This window comes from Carlito syrichta, unplaced genomic scaffold (assembly GCF_000164805.1).
Source record: "Carlito syrichta isolate Samal-C Ts95f unplaced genomic scaffold, Tarsius_syrichta-2.0.1 Scaffold314163, whole genome shotgun sequence".
Lineage (NCBI taxonomy): Eukaryota > Metazoa > Chordata > Mammalia > Primates > Tarsiidae > Carlito > Carlito syrichta.
Genome location: NW_007258259.1, coordinates 231,367 through 256,158, shown reverse-complemented (window position 1 = coordinate 256,158; position 24,792 = coordinate 231,367). Strand labels below are relative to the sequence as shown.

Here is a 24,792-nt window from a genome sequence, read left to right as displayed (position 1 = left end):
AAAGGAAAAACAGTTTTAAAAGGTGGAATTTATAAAATATGTGGAAAAATATAACAACAGTAAGAGAAAGGGTGGTTAGGGGGATTAAATGAAATTATGCCATTGAAAATTTATGATCTTTGTGAAGTAAAAAGTAAAATAGGAAGTAGGAAGTGTGAAATAGTGAATAGGAAAGATGTAGTAGGACAGTACTGATATCAAATAGACTTTGAGGTTAGGATGTATTCATAGCTAGGAAGTCAGTGGAACACCAGTAAGAATTCCAAGTGAAGACAAGAACAATAGAAAAAGCAATTTTTAAAAAGCAAAAAGCAGTGGGTGTGGATCAGAAGGAAAACACATAGCAACATAGTAGTAGCCTTAAACACAGTTATGTCAGGCAGTACTTTTATGTGAATGGACCTTACAATTCCAGTTGCAAGGAGATCAACTGGATTAACAAATTGGGATCCAAATATATGCTACCCCCCAGAAATCTCCTTTGACTATGAAAACCCAAACAGGTTGAAAATAAGACTATAGAAAAAAGTACCAAGCCAACAGGAAAGTGAAGTAACTATATTACTATCAGAGAGTTTTGGAGGAAGCATTTCATAAAGACAAAGGATTTACTTCATGAAGAAGATTTAACAATCATAAATTATGTACATCTGATAAGTGAGTTCTCAAATTTAGAAAGTAAAACATTTTATGGCATGTCTTAGCACTCACAATGTTAAGCCTTAGCTTCAGCTGCCTTTTACCCACTTTATACTCAGATTTCAGGTTTCTAGTTTTTTCTACAGCACTCATAAATAACTGTCATTTCTCTTTTCTTCATATAAATTAAACCTTAATAAATAAATCTAATAAAAAGCTTAATAGGATTAGGAAGACTGCCACCTAGTTCTTTAAAAAATATAAATTGCATTTTGCATAGAGTTTTACAGTTTACATGATTCTTGCGTATTTTGATAGAGCACCAGGTGATTTTATAATTTTATGTGCTGATTAAATGAAAAATAGTAAGGAATTATGCCCTCTATTAATTATGCTGCCAGTTGATAATCTCTCAGATTTCTTCAGTTCCTGCATCAGTAAGCTATTTTGTTTGTATCTGTTTCTCCTTTGCCTCGCTTTCTTAGATCCAAGTATATAAAAATGATGTTCAGGGTATCAACAGCTCTGGCTTTGCATCTTTGACATTTGAGGGGACTTTGGGGGCTCCCGTGATACCTCGTACTTCAAGCAAGTATTTTAACTTTACTGCTGAGGACCACAAAATGGTAGAAGCCTTGCGCGTTTGGGCATCTGCTCATATTTCACCTTCTTGGACATTATTAAAATTGTGTGATGTTCAGCCAATGCAGTATTTTGACCTGACTTGTCAGCTCTTGGGCAAGGCCGAAGTGGATGGAGCCTCATTTCTTCTAAAGGTACAGGTTTAAATACTTGACACTGTAAGTTAATGTTACCTACATGTCTGTGAAGAGCTTATGGTTCAGCATTCTGATAGGATAAGTATGTTCTTGGGATTTAGCATTTATTATCATTTACACCTTGCCCATGTTAAGAAGCAGTGAAGGTAGAAATCATTGAATAAAATACAAAGTTTTTGAAGTTGAAAATTGCACATTTATATACATATGGAATACTATGAAAAAGTAAAATTCATGCTGTAAGGAAAGTTAAATAAGTCAAGTATGGCAAAGGTAATGCAACATAAATTCACCCAAAGTTATACTCCCTGAGCAAAGTGACATTTTAACAAGTGGGCCTTTGCTAACCACTGAACACTTCCAGTGACAAGGAATCTGCTATGTGCCAGAGGTACACTCCATCTTTTGACTGCTGTGTTAGAAAATACTTAAATTCTGAGCTAAAATATGCCACCTTTTTGCTGTCATAATTGACTCTACATTTCTCTCTAAAGAAACACGATATATGCCTGCATCCCATTTTTATAGACAGCCTTTTTAGAAAAGTGGTAACACCTCTCATGTTACTATTATTTCAGAATACAGCATTAAGAAGTGAATGTAAGAAATTAAATTAGTTGGTCAAGCTTGGTGGCTCAGCCTGTAATCCCAGCACTTTGGGAGGCTGAGGCGAGTGGCTTGCCTGAGCCCACGGTTTCGAGGCCAGCCTGGGCAATGTGGCAAGACCTCATCACCACATTAAAAGTAAAAAAATTAGCCGGGCGTGGAAGCATGCACCTGTAGTTCCAGCTACTTGGAAGGCTGAGACAGAATGATCGCCGGGGCCCAGTAGGCCAATGCTGGGGTGGCATTGAGTGTGCCACTACACTCCAGTCTGGGCAACAGAGTGAGACTCCCATTCAAAAGAAAAAACAAAAAAACTAGTAAGGCTTTCTTATGACAATTTAAAAATAAATATCAAAAGTCTTTTTATACCCTTAGACTCAACAATTTTATTTTCATTATTTTAAAGGTATAATTTAATACGCACACAAAAGGACATTTAAAAGAACATTTGTCTTATAATACCAAAATGTAGAAAAAAACTCAAATACTAAAATAGATAATTAATTGGGTGTATTATCTATCTATGTATGATGAATATGAAATTACATTGTAAATGTCACCATAAAATAATCTGCCCATAAAATGACATTGAAACATATACTAGTTGAGGTAGAGTTTCATGATAGTCTAGTGATTAATGTAGTTTAAGTAGCATACTAAAAATTTGTGTGAAAGTAGCAAAAATATACTAGAAAGCAACATTTTACTGTTGTTATCTCTGGGAAATAGAATTATGAGTGTTTTTTTCTGCCATTAATTTTCTTATATATCAAAATTATTTTATAAATTGTTTTTTTAAAACAGAAGGAGTTAGACATTACTCGAAATAATATCTGCTTAGCATACATAGATATAACATTTTTTTAACTTGGCAACAATATTAATATTGTTACCTTTACAGGTAACCATAGTGCATTCATTTTAATTTTTCCAGTAGCCATTCTTATACCAGTGTTTTGTAGTAAAAGCACAATTTAATAAATTTTTATTAGCATTATTCCACATTTTTCTGTATTTTATTTATACTATACAGATTATCTTTCTGAACAATAAAATTGGATTTTCTTTATATATTCTATTTTGTTATTATCTACAGTGTTGGTGCAGCCTCATCTTTTGAGTGTTTTGTTTTATGTTTTTTTTTTCTTGTAAATAGTCGAAGTCATTTATAGCCAGAACTGGTGAGTAGTGTGTACATCTAATCTGCACTATGGTTTGGAAAATGAAAAATAATGTGAACCAGAAAATCATTATATTAAGAGACCTGTTCAAATTTGCAAATTTACTTCTTTGTGTGGAAACATCAAGAATGAGTTATAACTAATTTAAGAAAGAGACTGAATCTGATAGAAATAATTTGCTTAATGCCAAGAAAATAAATTACTATTATTATAATTTTTAGAGCATTCATAATTTTTTGCTGTGTTTATGTACAAAATATTTTGATACATTTGGGCTTTTCTCAATACCATTTTGGTGTGTTTTTATTGTATAAACCACTTGGCTCGGGAATATTTTGTGTAGGCAGTGTGAATTTTTTCTTTTATTCTTCTATATTTTCCCCATTATTCATAATTTCTTGATCAGAAGGTAATATGTCATATTTAAAATAGTTCTGGTATTTAGAAGCATGCATTTAATCACTTTTAGATATTGTTACTGGGAAAGAAAACTCTTTAGAATCAGCAGTTTTTCAAAAGCATTCTTAAATTTTGCTCTGCTCTCTTCTGGCAGGTATGGGATGGCACCAGGACACCATTTCCATCTTGGAGAGTCTTAATGCAAGACCTTGTGCTTGAAGGTGACTTAAGTCACATCCATCGGCTACAGAATCTGACAGTAGACATTTTAGTCTATGATAACCATGTTCAAGTGGCAAAATCTCTGAAGGTAATGTTGAGTATCAAAAGTGTGACTTTATGGTTTTATAAATTTTGGTGGTTTTCGTGGTGCAATATGTAGGTAGTATTTAGAGTCTAGAAATTAACTTTAAATGTATTTTTAATTTATAAGTTGTAAAATGTATATTTAAAATTAATTATTAAAGAAAAAGTATAATGGATTTGAACAGTTTTTAAACAACTCTTGAATCTCTTAAAGCTGTACACAGTTTTACTGTGAAAATAGTCAAGAAAATTTTGTCACATGAAGAATACTGCTTAAATAACAAAGGGTATATAAAATATTAACTTAAATGTTAAGCTTGGTAATTTGGTTTGATAGAATGCAGCTGGTAACTTTTTACTTATTAGTTTAAGAAATTGTTAACTCACCTCTAATGTATATTGTGAATTGGGTCTATGTGTATACTTTAAAGTTTGTAGAATGTGCATAGTTTTTGAGATACTGATTTTTAAGTAAAAAGTACACAATATAGATATGATAGTGGTTAATTATTAACAAAAATTGTAGAGAATATTTTTTCCTTTTATTTGAAAGTATCCTTTGTAATACATTATGGTATCATAAATAATATTATAGAAAATATTAAGAGTAACATTTGCTAGACACTTCCCATGTATTTGGTATTGTCCTATGAGACAGGTGACAGTAGCCATGTCATTTTACGCATGTGAAGTGAGGCACTCAGCGTTTAAGTGAATTTTCCAAGATTCCTTAGCTAGTTGGATGAAGCCAGTGTTTGAATCCTTAATATCTGTTTCCAGAGCTAATCCTTTTTAGCAGTAAAAGCAAATGATCTTCTTTATTGCAAATATCTTCTAGCCTACTTATAGGAAGTTAAAAGAAAACAGTAAAAGGGAAATTTTAATTTCAGTGCCCGGTTCCCTTTGTAAATCATGGTCCATGGAGAAGAAAATATTTCCACTCCCACATTGTGTTACAAATAAGTTAACTCGTATCAATAAACTAGATTAAATTCAGGGCCTGGGAAGGCATTAACTGTACTTTTAGGTTCTTTATGAGTGTATGCATATATATGTATGTATGCATGAGCATCTGTGGCATATAAGAAAAAAAATTGACTGTTAAACTTTTGATATATTTCCCCTGAAACATATCATCTATATGAATTAGTTTATTTCAAAAATAAAAATAAAAATAAATTCAATTCCGAAGATATTTTTTATAGAGAGAATTGTTTTGGATTGAAATGAATTTCCATTTCAGTTCACCTCGGCTCCTCACTCTCATTTCTGCTTTTACCATGTAATTCCCTTCTCTTTCCCTGTGCTGCTTTCCATAGTCTTTCTTTTCCCTCCTTTTCTTACTTTTCTTGTCCAAGTCCTGAACAGCACCTAGCACAGTACATTCCACATAGCAAGAATGAAGTAAATAACGTCTGCTGCAGAATGAATGAATGGATGAATTTTTTTTCTTCTCTTTTTATTGTCTGCTTTATTTTGTCCACTAGAGGGTGATATGAGCACGTGTAGTTAAGAAAATATATGGCACTTTGTTTCTCTCTAAAGCTATCACAGCATTATATTATTCGTCTGCAATGCAGTATACAAATGGAAAGGATTTTTTCTGTGTGTAAGTAATTTAATTTAGATTTCAGCACATTGATTTGTTTTCTGACAACCACTTTAGCCTTTCTCATGAATTTAGGAAATACTTAGTCACACAGCATTGATACAAATGAATCTTCTCAGCACTTCAAGACAACTGTTTAAAATTGCATTTTTGTATCAAAATTCCTAGAACTAGATTAAAAGACTCCTGTGGTATAGGACCAGGGAGAAAATTTGCTTTTAAGTTAATAAGAGGACCATGAATGTAATCATAAAGAATATTATAATCAACTTCTATAAACAATACATTTTATAGCCTAATTTGCCCTTAGCTATTTTCTGAATTTTGTTTTTCAAGTAACTGATGTCATTTTCTAGACATTTTTCACAGACTCAGACTTACAAACTGACATTCTTGACATTTTGTTTATAAATTAAAGCTGTATTTTCTAAATCCCTACTTCTGTCTGCATGCAATTGTTAAAATAATTATAAAACATGTGTAATCATAATTATGTTTTGGTCTTCAGGAGCTTAGCAACTGCAATTTGACTATTTTGAGACATATACCAGGAATTAAAAATACTAAACCTAAGGAAAAACTCTTGACAGATTTTGAGTAGTATTTTTATTATTTCTAAAAGGATAGTGATTTCTTACTAGTCGTATTTGCTTTACTTTTTTTAGTGTTTCTACATTGAAAATGACTTTTATAACAGGTCTTTAAGCTATATTTTTATAACTTTTATTTATGATTCCTCACTTATTTTTGGAATCTATCACAATACTGGTAAGACTAAGCAATATTTATCTTCTATTAGAGCATCTATCACATTTTATACCATATTTAGTCAAGCTTAAAAAAGTACAGTGCTGCTTCCAAAAAGAATTTTTGATAATAGCAATTTGCTCTCTTTTCTCTATAGCCTATTTATGCAAATAATTCTGTCTTAGCCTTCAAATTTTTTTATATTAAATACAGTAATACATTAAAAAGTGGGCAAAATACATGAATAAACACGTCTCAGAAGAAGATATACGGGCAGCCAGCAGACACATGAAGAAGTGCTCAGCCTCACTAATCATCAGAGAAATGCAAATCAAAACCACATTGAGATACCACCCAATCCCGGTAAGAATGGCCATCATTAATGAAACAAACAACAGTAGATGCTGGTGAGGATGCGGAGAAAAGAACGCTTCTACACTGCTGGTTGGAATGCAAACTAGGTCAACCTCTATGGAAAACAATATGGTGATTTCTAAAAAAAACTAGACATTGACCTTCCATATGATCCAGCAATCCCCCTACTGAGAATATACCTGGAGGAACTCAAATCATTCTACAAAAAAGATGCCTGCACACGCATACTTATTGCAGCACTAATCACAATAGCGAAAACATGGAACCAACCGTACTGCCCATCAAAACTGGACTGAATTTTTAAAATGTGGTACATATACATGATAGAATATTATGCAGCCATTAAAAAAAAGACAAACAGCCGGGCTCAGTGGCTCAGCCTGTAATCCCGTGCCTTTGGGAGGCTGAGGTGAGCGAATTGCCTGAGCCCGTGGGTTCGAGACCCGCCTGGGCAGCAAGACCTCATCTCTACAATAAATCAAAAAATCAGCCGGGCGTGGTAGCACATGCCTGTAATTCCGGCTACTCGGAAGGCTGAGGCAGAAGGATCGCCGGAGCCCAGCAGGTCGAGGCTGCGGTGGCCGGGAGCGGCCACTGCACTCCAGTCTGGGCGACAGAGTGAGACTCCAACTCAAAAAAAAAAAAAGACAAACATGTGGACTTTGCAGCAATTTCAAAGGTTTTGGAATCTGTAATACTCAGTAACCTATCACAGAAACAAAGAACGGAGTACCACATGTTCTCACTCATAAATGGACCCTGAGCATTTATCATAAAAATACTATGAGAAAGAGATTGTCAGCAGGATACAGTGACATCAATAAGGGTATCTGATTACAAACCAGGCAAAGTAGGGACCAAACAGTTGCCCAAACTTTACCTGTGTGGTGACCACTTGTAATACCTAATCCTGAATTGTGCTTCACATCTTTAAAATAAAAATAAATAAATAAATAAAATGAAGGGGTGTAAAAGATAATATAGTGAACAACCACGTGCTCACCATTTAAACTTATTTCTAAGTGTTTATTTATTTCAGAGACATTTAAGTTTCAGGAAATAAAACTATATACATTAACCTTCTTTGTGCCACTGCCTGTTCTCATTTGTTTTTTGGTTTTTTTGTTTTTTTGCTGTGAGTTTGTCTCCACATGTAGATTTGTACTTGTTTATTGTGCTTTTACTTTATGTACTTTTTAGTAGGGCAAAGCCCTCCCTCCTAGTCTTCAAAATTAACTTGACTTTTCTATAAATTTTGGATTAGCTTTTCTGATCCATGAAAGCCTCTGGGGATTTTGATTAGCATTGCATTGAATTTAAATATTAATTTGGAGGAAATTATTATTTTATAATAGCAGATTTGTTTGTGAATATAGTATTTTTATGTGTTTCGGCCTCCCTTAAAATTCCTTTGTAGATTGCATATGTTAGGTCAAGAAACGAGTGGATAGGAAAAGAGAGACTGCAGATGGGTGGCTCAACAGCAACATAGGTTTATTCTAAGGTGGAGAACCTGTGGAGAGGATTCCAGAAAACTGAAGCCCACTACCACTTACAGATGAGGGCAATTATAGAGCTTGGGGAAAATTTTTGCAGTTGGCATTGCTAGGGGGTAACTAAGGCTTGTGGTTAAGTAAGTTGAGAGGAAACCTTGTGAGACTAGGTGCTATATATGGCAGGATGCATTCTGCGGTTGGTGCTTTACCTGGTGTTAGCAAAATGGCAAGAACTATCTACAGTAACTTTCCTAAGGCTAACAATATGCATGTGCTGTAGTAGTATATATGTACATGTATATGAGTATATAAAATGTTTATACACACATAATAAAGCAGAATTACAAAAAACACACATTCAAAAAGAATGAGATAAAAACAAATTTTAATATATTTTCTTCTAGTAACTCCTTTTGAAGATCATGAGCAAAATGAGTCTTGTGCTTTTCTTCTTTTACTTTTGTTACCCTGGCTTCCTCTGTGATGTAGCTGTAAGGAAAAGAAGTTTGAGAAGAAATGGCTAGGTACCTTATCTCTTCCTCATGAAGCCATGACTGGATAGGAAAAAAAGATCCTTGGAAATGAAGAAGTGGCATCTGGAATGTTTTTTCTTTCTTTCCCTATGTCTCTTCTGTCAAAGCTAAAGAGTAATGAAGAGAATTATAATTAAGAGAAGCTACAATAAGCAGAAGTGGAAAGCTGCTTTGCTACGTTTTTTGAAAAAATTTTCCCTTATACAGGTTGAGCATTCCTAATCCAAAAGTCCAAAATCCAAATCATTTTGAGTGCTAACATGAGTTAGCAACACCTTTACTTTCTTATGGTTCAGTGTACAAACTTTGTTTCATTGCCCACAATTATTTTAAATACTGTGTACAATTACTTACAGTCTGTGTGTAATAGTTGTATATAAAACATAAATGAATTTTGCAGTGAAACTTGAGTCTCATCCCGAAGCTGTCTCTACATATATACAGATATTCCAAAATCTGAAAACATCCAAAACCCCAAGCACGTCTGTTCTCAAGTATTTCAAATAAGGGATTCACAGCCTGAGTGGCTTTTCATTAACAGGATGTCACCATTTTTATTCAATTCTGGACTTGCAGGAAAAAAGAGGAAAAAGAGAAAGAAAAAAGGAGAATGGAAGCCCCACAGTTACCCAGCAGTCAGGAGTGTTGTTTCTGTGCAAATGAATTAAGTTTCCTAATTTGTAGCTCCTTTTGTTTCTAAATCCTTCATAAATATAAATGTGGTTAGGTGATACAGATTATTCTAGATAGGTGTCAAATATCATTGACCAGCATTCTGCATCTCATTTGTAATCTTCATTAAAATAAAATCTCAAATATTGTATAATTAAAGACGTTGTTAGAGTAAGTTTAGGATATCATCTCAGATTAACTATAGAAAATTTAATTTAAAACTTTAATTGGTTTAATCTTATACCTGAACTCACAGAATATGTTACACACTGTGATGTTGCAGGGACGAATGCTTTATTATGAAGCACATTCCATAGAATTTTTGAGGTAGGAGGAAGTTTATTATTTTGATATAGTAGCACATTAATATTTGTGTGTGTGTTCTCATGAAGACGGTATTTTAGTGAATATATTTAATTAATAATTAGTTAAAGCAATTTATTTTCAGAAACCTTAATCATATAGGGGCTTGAAATTTTTTTAGGGCAATGAGTTTCTTAACTACTATATTTTATTGATGCCAAGACAATATTTTTTCCACATTTTGATATATCTGAAATGGGAATGTGTCTTACAATTGAATGTGTGTATGTGCATGCATGCACATATATGACCATATGTTTGCTTTTGATATAGTGGCCACCCAACTGATATTCAGTCATTCTGGTATAGCATACTTAGTATTTCTGTGATTAGTCAGTGCTCTAGATTGTTGTTGGTTATTGCCCCATATTGTATGTTAAAACTTCAAATATCAGAATTTTTTAAAATTTTTTTCCCACCTTATACGTAATAAATAATCTGTTTTTAGGTTGGAAGCTTTCTTAGAATCTATAGCCTCCATACCAAACTTCAATCTGTCAATACAGAGAGCCAGACAACATTAAGCTTAGAGTTTCATCTTCATGGAGGAACCAGTTATGGTCGGGGAATCAGGATCTTGCCAGAAAGTGACTCTGATGTGGAGCAACTGAAAAAGTAAGTATTGTATAAACCTATTTAGAAAATGTAAATAAGATATTTCTTAAGTTGATTTCTAAGATAATATTGTTCCCAGGGGATCTGGTAGTTTCCCTTTTTGATCCTCTTAACTTCTGTACTGTTCTCTGTGTTTTTCAATAAATTAGCCAAATGAAACAAATCAAATGATTGTAGGGTCAAGTAGCTAAATGGCAACTGAGCCAGGGTTATAGTTGAAGTTCTTCTTTTTCTTTTTTTTCTTTTTTTTTTGAGTTGGAGTCTCAGTTGCCCAGACTGGAGTGCAGTGGCCGATCCCGACCACCGCAGCCTCGCCTGCTGGGCTCCGGCGATCCTTCCGCCTCAGCCTTCCGAGTAGCCGGAATTACAGGCATGCGCTGCGATGCCCGGCTGATTTTTTGATTTATTGTAGAGATGAGGTCTCGCTGCCCAGGCGGGTCTCGAACCCTCAGGCTCAGGCAATCCCCTCACCTCAGCCTCCCAAAGGCGCGGGATTACAGCATGAGCCACCGAGCCCGGCTAGTTGAAGTTTTTCAACAGTTAGAAGCTGGCTTTTTGCTCATGCTCCTCTTCTACCTTCTACCATTTTCCATATTTCCACAACAACACAGAGTGAAACTGGACCTTAGCCTTAGTGTGGAAAATGTTATATATATATATATATATATATATATATATATATCTGAGATTCAAAAAATGCTTAATTCTACATAAGGAATACTACCTTTCAAAAGTGTCTCTGATTATATAGATAACAAATGTGGTTTTTTTATAAGGTTTTTTTTTTTTGAGAGTCAAGAGTCTCACTCTGTTGCCCGGGCTGGAGTGCAGTGGCATGTTCACGGCCATCTCAGTGTTGACTTGCTGGGCTTAGGCGATCCTTCCACCTCAGCCTTCCTAGTAGCTGGAACTACAGGCACGCGCCACCACACCTGGCTAATTTTTTTTTTTTTAATGAATTGTAGAGATGGGGTCTCACCAAGTTGCCCGAGCTGGTCTCAAATCCCCCAGCTCAGGCAGTCCTCTCACCTCTGCCTCCCAAAATGCTGTGATTACAGACAAATGTGTTTTAGTACGTCACATTTTTAAAAAACATTTAAAAAACTTTTAGATGTTCCCAGAAAGTAAATAGTGTCTTATATCCTGCTATACAGTCAGCTCTCTTTTTCTTGAAGTATTCCTGGTATGTACTGTGTGCAGAAACATTTTGACCAGTATTCTAGAAAAAAAAAAAAATGCTGCGTATCTAAAAAAGAGAAAACATTTCATTTCAATTTATTGAAATGAAATAACTGTTGTCTGAGTTTTAATTTATTGAAGTCAATAAATTAGTTTCTGTTTTAATTTTTTTATCAATTTCTGTTTCACTTCTTGAATCTAGAGTGAAATTATTCTGACTCAGAAGTCATCTATTAAATTTCAGCTTCTTTTTTTTGGGCAGTTTTTCATCATCCCACTATTGCACTTGTATCTTTTTAATTCAGGTTTTTAGTTTCAGGGACATTAGGACACTCAGTCTGAGAAAAGCTATAGACCCTTTACTTGGGGAATACATATACACATAAAATTTTATACACAATTTCAGTAAATTTCTGGGTTGTGTAGGTAGAGCTAACCTTACTGTACTAACTTTGTTCTATGCGATTTGAAATTGTATTCTTTCAATTATAGAGCTTTAGAATCTGCAGATTTGACAGCCAAGCAGCATTCAGATGATATCTGTCAGTCAGAACCTGAGGACAGCTTTCTAAGTAAGGACAGTTTTTAACATTGACAGTTCATTTTGCTATGCAAGTTTTATAAACCATAATTCTGTGTCTTTTCAAAAGTTCAAGTATGTTATGAAGGAACATTCTAAATCTTTATGTCCTGTGCAAAAAGGTGAGCATGCTTCCTAAATTATATAATTACATTTTCAAATTGGGTGGTAGTGATCACTTGATTATGATATATGTAATATGTGTGAACTCCTAAGAAAATCTCTGGATGTCCTAGGCAACTGTTTTGCCTGTCAGTTTCTAAAAGAAACAAAGATTGTTTTTACCGCTTTATTTCAAGTAACCCAAGTATTTTTTGTTCATACACATCTTAGATGTATACATAGTTCTCAATCTTTTAAAATTAATCAAGTATCCAGTTAAAAAGTATTAAGCAGTGGGGGTGTATGTGTGTTTATATTATTGTCTACCTGATTAAGTAACTATTCAAACCTGAACTTGAAAACTTTCAGTGTGCAATGTTTTTTCCTTTTTGGCTTGTTCTTCATTTCTTTTCTTTTTTTTTTTTTTTTTTTGAGTTGTAGTCTCATTCTGTTGCCCAGACTGGTGTGCAGTGGCACACTCATGGCTACCATAGCCTCGACCTACTGGGCTCAGTTGAACCCTCTGCCTCATTCTTCCAGGTAGCTGGAACTACAAGCACATGCTACCATTCCCAGCTGATTTTTTGGCTTATTGTAGAGATGAGGTCTTGCCAAGTTGCCCAGGCTGGACTCAAAACCCTGGGCTCAGGCAATCCTCTCGCCTCCGCCTTCCAAAGTGCTGGGATTACAGACATGAGCCACCATTCCCAGCTTAATTTCTACTTGTACATTCTGGGACCTAGAATTTAGGTCATATTTCTATCTGTCTTTTTTTTGTATGTTCTAACTTCTACCCTTATCCTACTATGAGCCAAGGAATCATTTTATGAGTGTTAACTCTCTTTAGATACCAGTAGTGATAAGCATGAAAATTGGAATATACAAGGGGGTACCCCCCAAAATGGAATTTATTTCTTTAAAAAATTGTATTTTTTTCTTACATATTTAAATTTTGGTCACCTTTAGAGTACTCTTGGTTTGATGTAGTACACCTATTGAGATGCTTTTTCCATTGCTCAGAACAGTTTTTCAACTCATCAGTTGTGATGCCTTTTAGTGCTTCTGCTGGTTTTTGTTTCACCTCTTCCATATTGGCAAAATGTTTCCCTTTGAGGACTTTTTTTTTAATCCGGGGAAACAAAAAAGTCACTGTGGTGAGATTGGGTGAATAGGGAGGATGGGGCATGAGGGTCATGCTGTTTTTGTTTAAAAATTGCTGAACACTCAGTGCACTGTAGGTAGTGCATTGTTATGGTGGAATAATCAGTCACCTGTTTGCCACAAAAAAATTTACTGAAGTTAAATGCAGCCTCTCACAGCAACGCTAACTGGTATACTGATGCTGTTGGGTTCCTAGAGCACTTACTTACCTGGTAGGGAAAGCCTGTACTATAAGGAACCTGCCCTCCAAAACATAATTCTGGGTTTATGGAGGTCCCCTCTTGTATTTATTGGTAGGCACTTAGTAAGTGGCCTGCATGCATCATTATTTAATTCTGTCAACATTCTCAGTACTCCTATGATGTATTATTCTCTCCCTTTTACAATAGAGAAATTGGGACTTTGAGTGATGGATAACACAATTAGTCCATGGTTACTTAGCTGTTAACTGATAGCAGAGCAAGACAGTCTCAAATGCAGGCTATGTGATTTTTTTGTATATGTTTTACATTTGTTTTCTCACTTGCTCTGTCTTAAAACTATTTTCTAGCACTCTAGTGTCTGCATTCTAGCCTACTAGTCTGCATTGAGCTACCTTTAGGAAACCAGTTTAATTCAGTTGATCATTTGGAGACAGTATAGTTGTAATTATAATTATTACAATCCCTTTTCTCCTTTTAAAATGATTCTTACATTATTTTTAAACTACAAAGTAATGCATGTTATAAAATCAAGTTGATCAGCTTTCCCTGTGTCTTTATTCCCTCTGTTTCTTGGGGTAATGTTAACAGAGTTTAGTGTAATTCCTTCAATACTTTTATGCTTATACAAACATATATATCTGTATTTAAACAAATAGGACTTTTTCCTTTTCCTTAAATTTTTATCAAAATGAAGTTATACCATGATAGTTGCTTTCTTTGACAATGTATATTGACCTCTCTCTGGACCAATTCAGATGGCTCAAATTCATTCTTTTAATAGTTGCATAATGTTTTATAATATGGGTGTGACCTTATTTATTCAGCCATTATTCACTTCTGGGACATTTTTAGGCTGTTACCAGTTTTTTTCTCCTAAAAGTAATGCTTTAGTAAACATCCTTGAACATATATACTTTAATGCTATTGTTTCTCTAAAATAAACTCCTGAAAGTGGGGTTGATATATCTAAAGTATGCACATGATTTCTTTTAATAGATGCTCCCAAATTAGCCAATAGATATAGGAATTTATATCTGTGTAGCAGTATAGGAGAAGGTACTTTCCTCATACCTTCATAGTATTGGAGGTTAACACCGTGTGTAATTTTTTGACAGGTAAAAAGTATTATCTTACTTAATTTTCCTGACTACTTGAAACTTGAAAATCTTATATGTTTATCTTTTTCTTATCAGTTTGTGGGAGACTGTGTATATGTTTTTCATATATTTTCTTATTTGATTACTTTTAGCATTTCTGCCATTGTTTCCATTTTATGTTGGTGTGACAGATAAGAATTAGTAAACCAGATTCATTGAAGTTGTACTATGCCAACTTGAGATGTCCATTTAAGTCCTCCTGTCTAGGATTTTTATGACATTTATTAGTGATATTGAGGGAAAAGGACTAGTAAAACCTATGCTTGCATATGATACTCTATAAAATAAGTTATAAATTATAAAGACGTTATATATAATACAATATAGGCTAAGGTAATTACCAAATACAGATTTTTATGTCTTAAATTCTGCGTTTTAGAGGCATTTTATAAATTTATTGCTATGATTACTAGTTTTGCTTTCCTGTTAAAGTAAAATCCTATTTTTTGATGTTCATCTGATAACAATATTAAATTTCATAAGTTCACTATTTTATTTATCTCTCCTTTTATTGCCTCCTCAATGTATTTTTCCAACTTAGTAAAAATTTTCAAATATACAGAAAAGTTAAAACAATTGTACAGTGAGTACTCATATACCCACCATCTACTCTCCTTGCTGTCACATGTGTATCTGTCTCTATATCCCTCTTTTCATCCATCAATTCATGTTATTATTTGAATCAAAGTAAGTTGCAAACATCAGAACATGTCCTAAGCACTTCAGCATGAACATAATTAATTACAGTTCAGTAGTTATTTGGGGTTCTTTTTTATTTTGAGGTAAAATTACATGCAGTGAAATTGACAGCTTACCATTTACCATTCTATGAGTTTTGACTATACATAAACGTTTGTAATCCTATTTCTTATACATTAACCTGTTCTCGAACTTCAAAAAATGGAATTATATATTCTGTACTTTTTTTCATACTGTTTGTTTTTTAGATTTATCCACATTGTTTAATATAACAGTAGTGTTTTTTTTTTAAATTTTTTAAATTTTTTTTTTTGAGTTGGAGTCTCACTCTGTCGCCCAGACTGGAGTGCAGTGGCCGCTCGACCTACTGGGTTCCGGTGATCCCTCTGCCTCAGCCTTCCAAGCAGATGGAATTACAGGCGTGCGCTACCACACCCGGCTAATTTTTTTGATTTATTGTAGAGATGAGGTCTCACCAAGTTGCCCAGGCGGGTGTGGAGCCTGTGGGCTCAGGCAATCCACTCACCTCAGCCGCCCAAGACGTGGGATTACAGGCTGAACCACCGAGCCCGGCTTAGTGTTTATTTTTTAATGCTTAATAGTATGAGATGAGATAAACTCTTTTCTTTCAGGTAGGAATTTTTAGTTTTGTGACACCATTTTTTTTCCTTTTCCTGTTAGATAGCTTTGGTATCTTTGTCAAAAATCAGGTGGATGTAAATGAGGGCTTATTTCTTGACCTTCCATTAAGTACTTACTAGTGTAATGTAAAGTATATATTTTTCCCCATTCTAATTTTTCTAGTTTTTGCAGCACTATTTATTGAACAGAGTTTTGCTTTTCCTTTTAATTGCTTTGCTGCCTTTGTCAAAAATCATAATTCATGTAAACATGAATTTATTTCTAGGCTCTCAGTTTAATTCTGTTGACTTGTTTTTCAGCCCTTATACTAGTACTATATTGTCTTGATTACTATAGCTTTATAGTAAGTATAGAAGTCACGTAGTACAAGTTCTCCAATTTTGTTCTTCTTTTTCAAGATTTTATTACATAATGTAGATTTTCTGCATTTTCATGTAAGTGATAAAATCTGCTTATCAATTTCTACAATAAATCCTCTGCTATTTTGATTAGGAGTATGCTGAATTCATAGATTTAGGAAGAGTTGATATTTAAAATACACACACACACACACACACACACACACACACACACACACACACACATATCTTACTATGCTTGATTAATTTTTTTATTTTTTGTAGGGACAAGGTCTTGCTATGTGCCAGGCCTAGTCTCGAACTCTGGGTCTGATGTAGTCCTTCTGCCTCGGCCTCCCAAAGGGAAGGGAATTACAGACATGCGCCACATGCCCAACCTTAACAATTTTGAGCCTTGTAAATCATAATATATTGAATATCTCACCATTTATTTCTGTTTTTCCCTATTTCTCTTAGCAAAGCTTTATAATTCACATTGAATTTGTAATGGATTCAATTTTTTTTGTAGTGGGCTCAATTTTTTTTCTTCTCCATCCTTTAGGCTCTGGATCAGTATCATTATATGAAGTAGAAAGATGTCAACAACTGTCTGCCACAAGTAAGACCATGTATCGTTTTTTAGATATGGGAAGAGTAATGAGTATAATGAAACCCGTGCTTACATTTACCAACTATTTCATTTCTCATACTGAGAACATATAGCTGTAAGGGCAAATATATGTCCATATTGAACTTTCTTCCTCTCCCTCATCCTGTCCTAGCATAAAATGGAACCCATAAAAATACATGTCTTAGCCGAGCTTGGTGGCTCAGCCTGTAATCCCGTGCCTTTGGGAGGCTGAGGTGAGTGGATTGCCTGAGCCTGCAGGTTCGAGACCCGCCTGGGCAGCAAGACCTCATCTCTACAATAAATCAAAAAATTAGCCAGGTGTGGTAGCGCATGCCTGTAATTCCGGCTGCTTGGAAGGCTGAGGCGGAAGGATTGCCGGAGCCCAGCAGGTCGAGGCTGCGGTGGCTGGGAGTGGTCACTGCACTCCAGTCTGGGCGACAGAGTGAGACTCCAACTCAAAAAATAAAAATAAAAATACATGTCTTTACATTGAATACATATTTAAGTCATGTATCACTTAGGTTTATAAAAGATGTTATTCGTTTAAGGGTGTAAAATATACCCTATGACATTAATTTTAATTAATTTACACTATGTGCTTGACAGTGTGCTCATAAGGGAGTTCCTTTCAGTATGTCCCAAAACTTCAGTGTTAGCACTGATAGTGTATCTATTAAGTACCCTCCTTCTGTTGCATCAGCTAAGATTAAGCACAAGTCTATTAAATAATGTACTATTGTAAAAATATTAGTTCCTTATATTGAAGAGAAGAGATATAAATATGGAATGGGTGAAGGCTAGATAAAAGCTTGTATTATATTATAATTGGAGTTGCCATTATATACTCACTGTTTTATAGATAAATACAGAAATAGATATAGGTGTATATATAATATGTAGGTAGTCACGTACATATATATATACATGCATGTATAGGTGCATGTGTATGTGTGATGTGTTTATCAATATGAATGTATTTATATATACCCTGTCTTTATCCAGGAAAGGGCACAGATACCATTGTAGTGCACAGAACTTGGTTTATAAGTAATATTTCTCCCTAAAAGGAATAAGAGCTCCTGGGAGAAATAGAAGATTTCAGGACTAGAGGAATTACAAGATTAGCCTTGAACATCTTGTAGTGCCAGAACATAAGGAAGTTCTCAGTTGATGATGAAACATGTCAAATCTAGGACCATTTGAGCATCAAAATAAATAGTAGTGATGGATTAGAACTTGCTGAGTAAAGGAGGAATGCATAAGCCCATGTTGATGATGACAAGCAAAAGAAATACATAGGATTTAATGGAAATGTCTTTTTAAAAGTAGATTGACAGCTAATAAATTTAAAAGGAGTGATGATATTAGAAAAAATAGCGTGCCATTTTGAAACCATGATAGTGAGTATTGTTTTAGTTTTGAATCAATGGATTCTACGCTGTCAGGTTCCTAAATGTTTGATGAAGCATTGAATATTTACATTCCTCAACCACCTTCTTGTTTATTACAAGTGGAAAAATAATAAGTTTATAGTAGAGAAAGCTGTTGGACACTGCCTTAACCAGCTGAACAAAGTTACATCTACCATAATGGAAAACAATTGTATGCCTCTTGATATGGCACACGGGGAAGCTCACGGTATCCGTTATGTAGTATTCTTGCCACAAATGCATAGCCTGAATCTAAGCATAAGGAAATCCGGGCACACCCAGATTGGTGTTTATTGTACAAAATAAATGCTCCCTCAAATATATCAATGTCGTGAAAGACAAAGAAAAGCCGAAGAACCATTCCACATTAAAGAAGTCTGAAGAGACGTGAAAAATAAACGTATTGCATGGTCCAGAATTAGATCTTGACCCAAAATAAACTGCTAAAAAGAAAATTGGGGGGACAGTTGGAAAAATTTGAGTAATGTCTATTGATTTAATGATAGTATCGAATCGTTAAATGTTCTTATTTTGTAAATTGCACTGTAGTTATGTTAATAAAATGCCTTCCTCTTGTGAAATACACACTGCTGGAGTATTTAGGGGAAAAGGGACATCATGTCTGGAAATTATTCTTAAATTATACATAGAGACAACAATAAATATGCCAAAATGTTAACAATTGGTGAAGTCTATACAGGTCTTTGTACTGTTTTTGCAGTTTTTTTTTAAGCTTGAAAGTATTTGAAAATGAAAAGTTAAAAATTTTGCATATGGCCTTTTCAAAAACAAAATCAAAATATGTTCCACTATAAACTTTTGGTCACTTGCTCCCTGAAGGAAAATTAATTTATAAGAGTTTAATTGGACTAAAGCTATGTGTAGAAAGGAATTGTCCCAGCTGTTGAGGTTAATGAGGTTTGCATATCAGTTTCATTTACTTTTTTATTTTTTTTTGAGTTGGAGTCTTACTCTTTCGCCCGGGTGGGAGTGCAGTGGCATGCATGCTCACAGCCACCCCAGCGTCGATCTTTTGAGCTCCAGTGATCCTTCCACATCAGCCTTCCGAGTAACTGGAACTACAGATGCACTACCATGCCCGGCTGTTTTTTATTTTGTTGTAGAGACGAGGTCTTGCCAAGTTGCCCAGGCTGGTCTCAAACCCACGGGCTCAGGCAAGCCATTCACCTCGGCCTCCCAAAGTGCTGGGATTACAGACTGGGCCACCGAGCCGGCCCGGTTTCATTTCTAAAACACAAGGAAGTGTTTTTAGCTAGAGAGTATAGCAAGCAGAGTAAAGGCTACTGCTTTAAGCTAAGTACCACCAGCAGTTTCATACTTATCCACAGTATAAAATGACTACTTCAGTCCCAGTCTTTCTTTCCACAAGTTGCTGAGGAGACCCATTTAAGCTATGACACAAGCAATTGCTTCTAATGCTCTATTCTCTTTTTTATCTTCTCCTTCCTCCCACCCTCCAAGCCTCTCCACTACCACCCTGACAGATTACCCCAATGTCCCTTCCCACTTTTATAATCTGACTCTGTAAATGATAGTTCAATAAGGAGTTACTAATTTAAAATATCAGTGAGAGGAGCCTGACGTAATATTTAGCAAATGTGTGTTGTTACATTCTTTTGTAGCAAATACGAGTTAGAATTTAACAGAGATGTCTAAGAGATCTGTATTCTAGTGAATGTTGTTAATAGTTTCATAAGTAGCATATTAATTTTCTTAGTTAAATAAACCTTACTTTTTTTCCTGCTAGCCAGGAGGATCTCCATTAGTCCCATATAAAAATACTTTTTGAGCACTTACTACAATAAATTATTTCTTGCCTAAACTGTCTAGTATTTCTTCTGTATGCATTTGTCAGATACCTACTGCGTGCTTGGCACTATGCTAGTGGGCCTTGGGTATACATCAGAGAATAACATAGCACGTGCTTTCGTAGGTTGACAGTTAGTAGAGCCTAAATTAATTAGATTTTATAGTATATATTTGATTCAGGGGATAAGAGTCATGATTCTTGTGATCATCTGATTTAATATAAAAATTCCTCAAAGTACTTACAGATCATCAATATTTGGAGAAGACACCACTGTGTGCCATTTTGAAACAAAAAGCTCCTCAACAATATCGCATCCAAGCAAAACTGAGGTCATATAAGCCCAAAAGACTCTTTCAGTCTGTTAAACTTCATTGTCCTAAATGTCATTCACTGTAAGTATTTTCCATAATGAAATAGAAGTTTTCATGTGATTTGTATATGTACACATAATGTATATGATGTAGTTCCTGGAAATAAGTAAACTGTGGTTTTATATATTATGTTTTGAAAGAGTGGGGTTTTTTTTTAGGGAAAACACTAAATTCTTAGTAAATTCTTCTGATTCTTTCTTAGTGATAATAAATAATATGGATGCTATTTTCAGATCTAAAATTCAGCTTAATAGCTCTGATAAATTCAAATGAAAAATAATAATTTTGAATATATTGCATGTATTTGGAAAGACTTTCTTATTTGTCACAGAAATATCAAATATAAACTTTTATTAACTGAAATTTTTACAAAGAATTATATTTAGTTGAAATTTCTAGCGAATACAGAAAGTCTTGTTGGAAAATTTCTGTCCTGCTTAATAACTACAATATAATAAATATAATTTTAATTTTCTTCAGTAATTCAGAATTTGTAGGTGCCTTAATTCTAGGCATTAATTATTATTATACAAATATATAAGTTTCTAGAACAGTTTTGTAATTCTGTTACCATTTACTCAGCTCCAGACATACTCTTCTTTATTTTTTTGAATTGGGGTCTTATTCTTTCACCCAGGCTGGAGTGCAGTGGCATGATTACAGCTTACCACATCCTCGACCTCTGGGCTCAGGCAGTCCTCCCAACTCAGTCTCTGAGTAGCTAGAACTACAGATGCATGCCACCATGCCTAGCTACTTTTTTAATTTTTTTGCAGAGACGAGGTCTCGCTATGTTGCCTAGGATGGTTTCAAACTCCGGGCCTCAAGCAATTCTCTCGCCTCAGCCTCCCAAAGTGCTCTGACTATAGGCATAAGCCACCATGCCTGGCCTCAAGATATATTCTGAAAGGTATTTTTAATACCTACTCATCTTTTTAATGCAATTTGTCTATCTTTTCTTCTGAATATCTAAAGTGATGTTTTGGAAAATGTAGGTAATTGATGAATATATATATTTATATACCATAAATCAAGTTTCATTGTAATGTACCACAGTGTGTAAATATATTTATATATCTCCTATTTGTGTGTTTATATATTGTTTGTGAATATCTGTGTACAATAATATATATATTTTTTTCTCCAAAATCCAAGTATAATACTATTTTGGGAGATTGTATTATCATATCTCCTCAAAATGGTGAGTGAAATTAAAATACATACAAAGATTTTAGATAATTCAAGTATTATCAAATTTTGGTTCATTTAATTATGTAAAAATATATAACTTTGTAAAATAGAACCACCCTCTGTGATCATTTTCTAAACAAATAAGAAAATTTTCTCTGAGAAGCTAACAGAAACTATCAGAAATTACACAGCTAATTGGTAACAGAACCAGGACAAGAATATCCACATTTTTATTCCAAATGATGCCATTTCTCCTACATGATATTTAACCATGTGTCTTTTAAAAATTATTAATAAGAAAATTGAAAATCATCTTGGTTTAAAGTATGTACCCTTATACCTAAGTGTGGTAAGTGGATATTTAACTGGAATAAAGAAGAGGACTGCTACATTTTTCTTTGTCTCATTGGAAAATTTAGCATTCCTTATAGAGGAGAAAAAATTGATACTGGAAATTACTATAAGTAACCTTAGTACCACAAAACCAGGAATGGAAATTGCTGGTGGTTAACGTAATTATGATTTGGATATATTTAGCCACAAAATACCAAGTATGTATCTATTAAATAAAAGTTATTTAATTTGCAAAGGGAATTATCTACATAATTTACATAACTTAACAAAAATAGCTGACTCATTTGCATGTTAAAGTAATATTTTTTAATGGGCTAATTTGTTTAATTGGAATTTTCAAGTTAATACCAAAATTGTTTTCTGTCATTTCATCATCAAATGATTTTAGGGAAGAAGTTCCACATGAAGGCGATTTGGATAGAATTTTGCAGGATGGTGCAACTAAAACCCCAGATACCAAACTACAAAATACACCTTTATATTATTCAAAACTCTGGACCACTGAAGATCAAGGAGGGCGACAAATAGCTGTTCATTTTGTGAAAATTAATGGTATTCTCCCACTTTCAAATGAATGTCTAATTTTGATAGAAGGTAAGATATTTGAGTCCCTGTATTGTTAGAATACTACTTTTGCATATTTTTTCTAATTATTATTAAATATATTTTACAGGCAACCTAGTGCATACAAGTAAAAATTGTGCTAATTTAAATTTCACAAAATGGAATATATATATTCTATGTTAACTAGATTGAAATATGTACATGCACATAAATGCATAAATTTGTCTGAATTACATTTTGAAATTATACATTAAACTCAAGTGTTTACATGCATCCATCTTGTTGGATTCCTGCATGTAATTTTGTCAGCTCCAATCTTATTATCTAGTTGAGTAATAATGCAGAGGCTGATTGCTTACACACGGTTGCAGTTTTCTTGGCCTCTGGATGTCACTGTTGTTTCATAAAAATAGGGTAGAAGTCATCTACCGTTATCTAAATCAAGGAAGGACCATTGGTAAAGGTAATGTGACAAGATTTAAAAGAATGAAATATGTTTTTTATTTTTTCATTTTATTTTAATTTTTGTCTATTTTTATATGATTATCAATCTGTTAATCTAATATATAATATTTATCCATACTTTTTTTCTCATGCAAAATTTAAAATTTTAATATTTTCTCTGAGACTTTTCTTCCTTCATAACCTTTTGAAACAAGAAAAAAACATTTAATTTGCATTAGAGGAATATTTAGTTTTATGATGAACTTATCAGTATTACAGTGTTTTATTTTTATTTGTGACGTTTTCATTCAAAAAAGTAACGCATAATCACTTTAGAAAATGTATATATGCATGAATACATATGCGTGTAAACATTGATATCATTTTCATGAACATAGCTCTTTTTAAAAATATAATTACAATGTGCCAGAAACTATTTTACAACAAATGTTGCCCTCTTACTTTCTAGTGAAGTTATCCTAGTGTACATATGCTTTGGCAGCATTCATTTTATCTATATTTAGCATCCTATACTGCTAGCACTTTAAAAAATTTGATGTATTACCAGGGTTCTTCAGAGATACAGAGTCAATGGAATAAGTATATGCAGGGGTAAGGGGAGAGAGAGAGATTGATTTATTACCAGAAGTTGGATCATATAATTGTGGAAGCTGATAAGTCCCAAAATCTGTAGCTGGGTTGTAAGCTGGAGACCCGGAGAGCCAGTGGTTTAGTTCCAGTCTGAAGACTGGCAGACTTGAGACCCAGAAAGAAAGACTGACTGATGTCCCAGTTCAAAGGCAGACAGGAGGAATTCTCTCTTACTCAGAGGAGGGTCAACCTTTATCATTCAGATCTTCAACCGATTAGGTGAGTCCCACCTACATTCCAGAGTGCTGTGTGCCTTACTCAAGTCTACTGATTCAAATGTACTCTCATCCTAAAACACTCTTACAGAAACAACCAGAATAATATTTGACCAAATATGTGGACACTCCATGAACCAGTCAAGTTAACATACAAAACTTAACTGTCACACTTGGGTGAAATGTAGCATCTTATTCCCTTAGCAACTTTTAAAGTCTGTACTAGGAGATAGATGTAAAGGAAAAACACAAAGACCCTCCTCTCCCAGAAATGGAGTAAGACTAGTTGTACAGTTATCCGTCAGTGTCTAAAGGGCATTGGTTCAACGACCCCTATGGATTTTCTGCAGTTGCTCAGGCTTATATGAAATGACGTAGTATTTGTATATAACCTACACACTTTCTTTTGTATACTTTAAATCATCTCTAGATTATGTATTATACCTAACATAATGTAAATGCTAGGTAAATAGTTATACTGTATTGTTTAGGGAATAACAATAAAAAGGTCTGTATTCAGTACAGATATAGTCATTTTTTTCTGACTATTCTCTGTCTTGATTTCACTGTGAACCAAAACTGCTCCTTAAAAAATGAAGTCACAAAAAATATACAGAATGTACACCAAAAGTGAACCCTTATGTCAGCTATGGACCTTGAGTGCTAATGATTTGTGAAAGTAGGTTTCTCAGTTGTACAAACTGTACCACTCTGATGCAGGATGTTAAT

General features: G+C 34.1%; 1 protein-coding gene across 3 annotated transcripts in view; it reads left to right on the top strand.

Moving 5' to 3' along the window:
* Nucleotides 1–24,792, top strand: part of POT1 (protection of telomeres 1) — a 111,541-nt gene that overhangs the window by 70,941 nt on the left and 15,808 nt on the right. For all 3 annotated transcript variants that reach the window (XM_008071199.2, XM_008071202.2, XM_008071201.1), the window contains 7 exons: nt 1,125–1,415; nt 3,759–3,914; nt 10,154–10,320; nt 11,992–12,071; nt 16,944–17,000; nt 20,509–20,665; nt 22,578–22,783. In XM_008071199.2, coding sequence (XP_008069390.1) covers nt 1,125–1,415; nt 3,759–3,914; nt 10,154–10,320; nt 11,992–12,071; nt 16,944–17,000; nt 20,509–20,665; nt 22,578–22,783 — 1,114 coding nt within the window. The remainder of the gene's footprint in view (nt 1–1,124; nt 1,416–3,758; nt 3,915–10,153; nt 10,321–11,991; nt 12,072–16,943; nt 17,001–20,508; nt 20,666–22,577; nt 22,784–24,792) is intronic.